Source organism: Palaemon carinicauda, chromosome 23, assembly GCF_036898095.1.
Source record: "Palaemon carinicauda isolate YSFRI2023 chromosome 23, ASM3689809v2, whole genome shotgun sequence".
Taxonomy (NCBI): domain Eukaryota; kingdom Metazoa; phylum Arthropoda; class Malacostraca; order Decapoda; family Palaemonidae; genus Palaemon; species Palaemon carinicauda.
This window is the reverse complement of record NC_090747.1, coordinates 77,375,155-77,385,371: the sequence shown is the minus strand read 5'-3', so window position 1 is coordinate 77,385,371 and position 10,217 is coordinate 77,375,155. Positions and strand designations below refer to the sequence as shown.

Genomic DNA, 10,217 nt, shown 5'->3' with positions numbered 1-10,217 from the left:
AAGAGCATCACAAAGAAATGCGATTTGTAAGGAATTGATTGTTGATAATATAAGGGTTCCTAAGAAGAATGTCATTGAGCATAATTAAGAAAGATAAGGTAAGGATAAAAATATTTTACTAGATAATGATTGTTATTATGGATTCCAAATGATCTCGAAGTGTGTCTGATTTTGAGTATATTATGACAGAAGCAGAAACAGCTGTCAATACCAACACTTCGACGATTTTCACATTCACAATGGCAAAGTCATAACCTCAATGTATGAACTCTTTATGTGTCTCTATCAGTTTTTCTTTGAGTGTATAGCCTATTATCATTTGTGCCTAGTTTTTGAGCGGTCGGGTATGTTGTTAATCCAAGCAATTCTGTTTATGACAATCCTTTTGCCCTCCTGCAGGTCATCTGTAGGAGCCACGGTGCTGGATTGCAGTCTACCAGAAAATGAGCTCCTTTCCCCTGTCCACCATCTATCCTTTTACCCATCCAACTATTGTAGGAAAAGCTAACAAATATGTTGACAATTGTGGGGTAAAGTTATTTGAGTTTGTTTTTCCTTAGTTCTAGTCCTTAATTTCTTTTAGTAATTTTAAGTGCTAGAAGTAATTTATTTCTGAATATTCTAATGTTAAGTTATGCCGATTCTTTTCATATTTTCTTTAGAATTATGCATATACACTCTTTTCAGATGCTAAGTAGCCTAAAGATGCAGTAGGCCTACGTACCATTTTCTTCCATGTTGAGTACCGTGTTTTGATGGCTGTAGAATGATATAGTTAGATCCTTGAAACCTTTAATGTGACTTTTATTTCACTGAAGGAGAAGGAGTAGATTCGTGTATATTGAAATATCTATCGGGTATGATTGCTTTTGAGAGGGTTTTATATATAAATTGTTTTTTAGCTAATTAAAATGTTTAATTTGACATTGATTCCCCCTTACTATTTTCTGTTTGGAAATATTCATCTTGCATTTAGGGATTTGAAAACAGACTTTTGATTTTAATATTTTTGTCTTTTGTTCGGGGGTTAATAGATGATAGCGGAACAGTCTTTACTTCTATTATACGTTTGATTACTTATTGGTCTTATTGCTCTCTCATGGCTTCGGCAAGTCCTCTTAAAATGCAATTGCAGTGATCTGATAATGTACCAATGTATCCATAAATGTTGCTGAGTTGTTCAGGAGACCAGATAAGGAGAACCAGGGAGAGGTAAAAACAAGTAAGACATAGTCCTCTTCTGACAGCTTATGGTCAATTGCAAAAACGGAAATGATATTCTGTTTTATATGTGGCAATTAACTTTATCCTGTGTACATATTAACTGGTCAATTACCACTCTCCATGAAACACATTTGTCCTGTAAATAACATAATGCCACATTTCTATGCTTATATATAGGAACTATTCCCGTGCATTGTACTACTCTTCACTGATGTTAAAACACAGTCTCCATTTTTTTGTACATTCCATTACATAGTCCTTTGGTTTAAAAAAGAAAAAAAAAAAAGAGTACACACCAAAAAATGCAGAATCCAAAGAAACCTACCAATAATGTTCCTGAGTTATACAAATAAGGATTTCATTCATAATTATATGGTTTTAATTTCAAGCTGACACAGACAGTCTCAGAGGGACAGCTGAATATAATGGTTTTAAGTCAAATTATATCGACTGCTTTCCCAAAGATAATAAAATCCCAGTTTATCCATATACTCGAATAACTAAGAGTTGAGAGATTGTTGAAGCATGGCTAAAATCGAGTGTATTGAAGCTTTACGTCCACGCGTTGAAAATTATGTGAACATTACTGTTATTATTATTAATATTACTAGTCAAGCGACAACCCTAGATGGAGGAGTAGGAAGCTATAAGCCTAAGGGCTACAAGAGGGAAAAATAGTCCAGTTGGGAAAGGAAATAAATAAACTCTAACAGCCATACACGAGAGTATACTCCCTTGCTAAACATTATGGATATTATCTGGCACATTTACCGGTAACATTAGTTTAGATGGTAGGAAACCAGAATTGAGAACCATATAGCCACAACAAAAAATTATGGTCCATTTCTCTAGATTCTACAAAACTATTATTACGGCTTCTTTTATTTTATTATCCCTGTCTTTAATGAGATTGAATCTTTCCATTAATTTCTTATAGTTTTATTTCGATTTCACTGTAAATCTTTTTGGCCAATATTTTGTAGTGAAGGTTACAGCATTATTTCAGATTTGCAGCTTCGTGCCTCATACAGTATCTCCTGTAATACGATCCTTTAGAAAAATGCTAGATAAGTTTTAGTACCTTTCGTGAAGTATTGGTAATATATATATATATATATATATATATATATATATATATATATATATATATATATATATATATGTATATATATATATATAAAGAGAGATTGCTAATCTATCTATTTATCTGTATGTTTATATATTTATAACTGCATATATATACATACATATATATATATATATATATATATATATATATATATATATAGATATATATATATATATATATATATATATATATATATATATATATATATATATAAATATATATATCTATATATGTATATATACATATGTATATACAGTATATTTTATAGACGAATTATTTGTATATATACATATACATATATATATATATATATATATATATATATATATATATATATATATATATGTAAAGATATATTATATATATGTGTGTGCGTGTGTGTGAATGTCCTTGTGTGTGCATTCGTGTTATTTTATGTGAGGTGTATAGATATGTCTGTACATAATATACTTTGAATCAATGCTATATCCCTTATCTTATATTTTCCCATTTTTTCTTAGGTCTTCAGTTGGAGCTGCAGTGTTGGATTGCCTACAATTAGAAAGAGGTTTAGCCAAATCGACTTGACAGGGAGACCGGTACCCTTCTCTCATATCGTGAGCGATCACCGCTGCTTCATAGTCAGTTCAAGTAGTGCACCTAGGTCGAGTGGATATAAGAACAAAGTCAGGACTACCTTTGATACACACAATCTATATGATCTGTTCATGGCTTTCGAAAGATGATTTTTTAAAAATATGTAATGTATAGCTACATACATCTTTAGTATGGCCAGCTTACGTGGTTAGTTGTAGTCGTATGCAATGCAAAAGACTTGGTTTTAAAGCAAAGGTTTTTTCGGTGATGCATGTGATGAAATGTTAATATCTTTGGGGACAGCATTTGGCACGTGTTTCCGTCATCTTGGGTCAGATGGGTGACCATTTCAGGTTTTTGATCCAAAGGAGGTCATCTCAGGTCATCATTCTTAGCCATCTTTAAGGAAGACTAAGACAAATTCCTGGTGCAGCTTGGACCAATATGATACTAGTCAGTAATCACTATTTTTAGTCATTTGTTGTGAAGTGAAATGTATTCTAGTCAGTCAGTATCTAGTCGTCTAATGTTCAATTAGGAAATCAAAACGGTATCTATTGTCAGCCCTTTTTACACAATACTGATCTAGATTTCTGACGTATATGGCCAAAGACTATTTATTTCTAGAGATTCTGTAGTGTCATTGATTTATGGTCTGGTGAATCCTCTGTACCAACCATGTTTCACACAATTGTACATAATTCCTTTTGTATATATTATGCTTGTATCTTCGCTCTTCCCTCGCACTAAAACGAACATGAAAATTCATGTCTGGTTTTTCCTCTGTAATATTGTCTGTCTTGTGAACTTGTTATGTCCTGTTGCATTGAGGTTTTGTATATAAGGAGAGTGTTCCACAATAATATAACTCAGTCGTTTCCAATCTGCCTTTGAGTTCACACCCTTACTCGGCGCCGTCACATTGGTGACCCCGGAGTGACCCAATGTGACGGCGCCGAGTAAGGGTGTGAACTCAAAGGCAGATTGGAAACGACTGAGTTATATAATTGTGGAACACTCTCCTTATATACAAAACCTCAAGGCAAAAGGACATAACAAGTTCACTAGACAGACAATATTACAGAGGAAAAACCAGACATGAATTTTCATGTTCGTTTTAGTGCGAGGGAAGAGCGAAGATACAAGCATAATATATACAAAAGGAATTATGTACAATTGTGTGAAACACGGTTGGTACACCTCATTGCCTTCTGCTACAGAGTTGAATAGAATCTCTCGTAGTGAGTTTTTTATGCGAGTGCATTGTACACACTTTACCCTTTTTTTCAATGCTGAAGACTGGATTTCAATGATCAAGAGCTACCTGAAAATAACATGCCCATAACACTGATGAAGATATGCCTTAATGAATCTTGTGAACAATGAAGACATTCACACTGCTTGTACAAAACTTGTATTGCTGTAATTTAGTTTGTCGAGGTGGGATGCCAATTCATGGAATTATTTCATATCGAAATTCTAGTTTATATTTGAGTTGAAGATGATTTTTTACAGACTAAATTTGATAGGTAGTTGGACTAGATTTAGAATAATAATTTCATATGAAGGTAAACAATGTAGAAACAAGAATAAATGACATGCATAAAGAGAAATGATAACAATTAATTAAGATTTAATTTAATTATTTAGAATAATAAGTCATTCGGTTTACTGCAAGCGATATACTTTTAATGTGACGTTTTAAGATATTTATTCTATTTCAGTCATTACTGGGTAGATTCATATATAATAGCAGGCCAATTCACCTTAATTACAGTAACTTGTGCTTATGTGTTACAATGTAATAGCAGCCAAGAATCATCATTAATGTTCTCACAGCTAAATAGTTGTTTCCCATGATTGGGAGTCAAATGTCGATGGACTTAATGCCGAAATGACAAAAACTATGTAATTGCTAAACACCCATTTAATATTACTATTCTATCATTCTTTTTAACTTTAAATGTCTAACTCACATCAAAACCTGTACAGAAATCTCCCTTTCCAGAAGAGGAGTTTATTCCAATATCATCCTGTATGTTTATTACATTACAATTCAAATGTGTTGCGTTATTCATATGATGAAAATCATTCAAAATTATAATGGAACTAATGTAAGCAAATGTGGGATGTGAGACATTTGCATATGGACAGGAATAAAAACATTAACAAAGATTTGTTAGAGATGTTAAAATGCAGATATTGCAAATTTCGAATTATCTGCAAAGACTACGTAACTTGCTTTTTTGACCGAATACATCCAGATGGAGAGCGAGGGAAGGAACGAAAGAAAGCAAGAAGGCTCATAAATCCAGGAAGAAACTTCAAATTTCATTAACAAATGCAGATCAATTTCTACAATTGATTTTGCACTTTTGTTGGAAATTAGTTTCACAACATTTACACTAGGACTCCAGTAAACCTGTTAATGCTGCAACGGCAGAAATACAGTAAGAACATCTAGATATGTACACAATTGTTTCCCACAGAAAGGATGGAGTTAGCATTTACGCAATATGTCATTAACATGGTAATGAGTTACAATTGTCCTGTTCATATAAATACTGGGAGTCATAATACTAGTATTCTCAAGAGAGTGCAACTTCATAGTAAGAATTCTGTTTAAGACTAAGAAAGTCACTAGATGTGAAGTCAGTCTGATTCTATGCTGATCTTAAGAGACTGGACGGAACAGGGAAATAAAATCAACAGAAACAGTTTGGCCGAAGAACTTATAAGAATAATCAGCTGATTCAAAAAAAAAAAAAAAAAAAAAAATAATACTGTACTAATACTCATCACCATCTCCTGTGCCTATTACCTTAAAGGGTCTCAGTACTGATACTAGGGTTTTTTATCGACAGCTTTTTATTTCATATAGCAATCTTTGCCTATACCACGGCTAAGCATATAACTTTTAGTCTATTTATGATTGTGTCCTCTCTCTCAACCAACATTTTATTAGTAATGATAATATGCTTCACTAATCAGAGTGGTACCCATTACCCTAAGAATAAATTTAAATACCCTTATCTAGCCCTATAGACAATTCTTTTTAGTGAGGCAGATTTGCACCGACTCGCAGGGGTGCCCTTTTAGCTCGGAAAAGATCCCTGATTGCTGATTGGTCGGAAGTATATTTGTCCGACCAATCAGCGATCAGGAAACTTTTCCGAGCTAAAAGGGCACCCCTGCGTGTCGGTGCAATTCTGCCTCACTAAAAAGAATTGACTATAGTATTTTGCAACACATATTAGAAAGTAAATAGGGCTTGTTAGATTTTTTCTAATTGACTTTAAAAAAAATATCTCAGTGTGACAAAAAATGTTCACAGAAAATGTTGATATAAAAGAAGTTAAAAGATTAGTTTTTTCCTGAATGGTATTTAGTGCCTGAACTAGAAAACAGTCGGTACACTACTTGGATTTAACAGTACTTTGAAATATGGTTCGAAGTTGAAATATGAACAGTATCAAGGTCTGGACAGTATGACTGCTTACTTGCCAGAAGCTTAACTAGTTCGGAAAATGTGAGTGTGGAACCCGTGAGATTCCAAATTCTTTTAGAGCTAAATATATTCCAATGAAAATGTATTGAAAGAAAGAACAAGAAATATACTGGGGTAAATCAGCTGCTGAAAGTCAATTGGAGGTAACCTATAAATTATTTTATTCGTTATGATATATCTTATTTTTTACTGTATCATTTATTTGTAGGTCGACATGGTAAACTCGTTCATCTATATTTTATCCCAATGATTAGGCATTTATACAATTAATATCTTGAGTCAATTGATATTATTTTAGTCTATGAACATGAATTGTTCTTCGGCATTTTGACCATCAACACTACACAGACAGATTCCGCTTAAACCGTACAAACATAATGGAAAACAATATATATTTTTTGCAGTTCGAAGCAAAAAAAAAAAAAAAAAAAAAAAAAAGGATGTTAAGCCACATTCTTCAGTCATAATTTTCAGCCAAAGATGTACCATAAGCTATGAGATTATTGCTAAGTATAAACGTGTACAGGTATCCGTATAGATAAAATGCTATTGCACACTGTTCAATGTTTGATCAAGATCTATTTTCTTGTAAGATCTTATATAACTTTCATTTTCATTTGTCACAGTTATTTGCTCAAGAATGATTTTGAGGATATAATAAACTTTTATAAAATGACTAAAAGACAAACCAAAAGAGTTTCTTTGAGATGATTTGCTAATATTCTAATCACTTTTAATGTATGGGAAAAGTTTTTTTTTTAAATACCTCTTGGAAATTTGTATTTTTACATTCCCACACTTCTTTTAGTATTTTACGTGGAAGAAATCAGTTTATTTGCTTCAGTGTATTAAGCCAATTTACTGTAATTAAAATCGTTTATGTGAGATACGATCAGAATAAAAATGATCCGAGTCCACCGCTGTACCCCATTTTCATTTCAACAGAAAATCATTGATTGAAATGTTACCTTTTCATCGTTTTACGAAAATAGGAAAATTATTGTTTATCACAGAAGCTGCTAAAACTAGTATACTGTATGTATAGTTTCCACGTTGCAATCATTAAAATGATAAATTCAAATCTTTATTACTTGAAATTTGTTAATGGAAACCTTAAATTCATATATAGATTATATCTATATTTAGTTTTCATTTCTATACTTTTTAAAGACTTGGCTGGTATTGAGTTAAATTGGGCAAAAATCACATCTCTGCCTTTCATTTCATCATTATAAATAAGATTTTTTCAGTTTTAGTAAAGAGAGCACAACTCCCAAGTTGTCGCTGTGACAGAAACTACGTATCAAGCTCAAACAGAAACGGAAAATATAATGTCATTAGAAATTCCAGTTGAATATATAATAAAAAGAGAACATCGAATCAAAGACCTGATTGTAGCAACAAATGTTAAGTGACTGCAAAGCTTGCAAGAATAATTCGTGCATGAACAGATATGCATAACAGGAGAATGCAAAAGCTGTTTTTAAGAGATTGGTCACAAGCACTGCTAGTAAGAAATCAACTTCATCTACCTAAAAAGATCACTGCCATCAAATAACAAGACAAATACGTCCTTTCTTGTATAATGTTTATAATGTAATGGAAAGGTTGTTACTGTGCTTTACATGGTTATTGTACTCCTTGTGGTATCAAGTAAATGGAATTTCTTACCTTTAGATCACATCTGTTTTCCGTGTTAGGAGAAAATGAAATAGGATTTTGTGGAATTCATTTCAGAAACATTTTCTTTGACATTTGTGTTAGATTAATGTCCAGTCATGAACTTATGCATAACAGTATCCTCTTCGGTAAAGAAAATTTTTTATCTTTGAAGTGTAACAATTATGCATTGGTGTTTGTAAACAGGAATCATGTGTTGTGTGTAAGTGTACTGTTGTTAAATACTCATATGCAAATTGTACTTTGTAATTTCTTAGTTAGTTGCATTCGTGAAGGCATATAAGGTTAATACTGGTTATGTTTACTGAATAAGATCAGGAAATAGCTCACATGCAAGAGAATTTACCTTTATAAAGAGCGGCCTAAACATTGTTCACCATCTTTCAGAATTTTTCATGATAGAAAATTTATTTCCATGGTACGGTAGTGTGACACCTTCAGAATATATGATCATTTACTGTTTATTTGTGTCCTTTTTTCAAGTGGTGGAAAATAAATGACAATAAGAATACATGATTGAGTAGGCGATACATTAATTTTTGCAGACAACATTTGGTTCTGGGGTAAAAAGTTTCTACGAAGCGTAACGTTACAGATATTACTATCTATTTCCAGTCAAGAAACGTAAGTACAGGCATTTTATATTATATAATTTTTTCATTTACTTACACAAATGATAAAGGTCAATAAGTCGTCGATTTATCCTAAAAGTCACAACATCTTGGGATTTCAATAGTTTTAAGAATGCTGTTTCTTATTTCAGAAGTTCTTCACCAGAAGAAGCTCAAGATGTAATCTTGATTTCTGTTAAAGAAACTAATGCAATTTTATGCATACATTTCTGGTCCCAGAATTCTTTAAAACTTTTATTTCACTCTTGAATAATATACATAGGAAAGAACATCTACACATACACACACACACACACACACACATATATATATATATATATATATATATATATATATATATATATATATATATATATATATATGTATACTGTATATATGTATATATATATATTTATATTTAAATATATATATATATATATATATATATATATATATATATATATATATATATATATATAATACATATATATGTATATATATACTTAAATATTTATATGTATACTATATATATGTATATATATATATATATATATATATATATATATATATATACATATATATATATATATATATATATATATATATATATATATATATACATTATATATGTATATATACATAAACAAGAACATAGACTCAGATTTGCTTCTTAAAATGGTTACAAACATCTCGAAAATTAATATTTACTTGGTTACAAATATTTTGAATTTCCTCAGTTTTAATATAATGGAAAATTTTCGATTGAGAGCGAAAGTACTAAGATGCCAAATATCAGACTATGTGCTTATGAACCTGGCAAGGAATTCTAATTGCTCCATCATTTCAATATTGGAATTTGTATCTGAAATTATTAGATTATTGCTGCTAGGCAGAAAGGAGGTTCATGATGTGAAAAGTTTTCTAATATAGTTTTTATCGTAGTCCAGTGTAAATTAAGTGATATTGAATTCGTAATTTGTAGACTGAAAATTTGATTTGATTCATGATTACTTATGTCTATTGCAGGATTACATGATACCCAAGTGTTATTCATCATTTGACAGTTCAGCCAATAGATATTCATATTTTGTTATTTTCATAAAACTCATGTTTCCAATTTCTGAACATTAATATCATGTATTATTTCTTTTTATAGGTCATAATTGTAAATTCGTAATATAAGATACATTAACATATCATGTATGGTACAAATTAAGTAGATTATTTTAAGTGGGAAAACATTCTGTATATAATTATCATTAGATTTTTGGAAAACAAAAACATTACAAATTAGGAAATTAAATTTATATTCACTGGAGTTATATCTATATTCAAATGTGTAAGCAAGCTTTGGAGAGGTTAAGTAGTTGGTTTCTGGAAGCATTTGTGAAATTATGTTTCAGAAATATTTTTTGATATAGTCATCTTCTGGAAAATTTAAATATGTTAGAATCTCTGTCTGCAAGTTCAAAATATATCCTACAGGTGG

The 10,217-nt window shown here is 31.0% G+C and overlaps 1 protein-coding gene across 2 annotated transcripts in view; it reads left to right on the top strand.

Moving 5' to 3' along the window:
- Positions 1-3,588, top strand: part of LOC137617191 (kelch-like protein 17) — a 139,516-nt gene extending 135,928 nt beyond the window's left edge. The window contains exons 14-15 of one of the 2 annotated variants that reach the window (XM_068347081.1): positions 400-530; positions 2,854-3,586. In XM_068347081.1, coding sequence (XP_068203182.1) covers positions 400-508 — 109 coding nt within the window. In that variant the 3' untranslated portion in view covers positions 509-530; positions 2,854-3,586. Of the gene's footprint in view, positions 1-399; positions 531-2,853 lie in introns of both variants that reach the window. The other variant, XM_068347082.1, reaches the window with a different exon arrangement.
- The last annotated feature ends 6,629 nt before the right edge of the window (positions 3,589-10,217 follow it).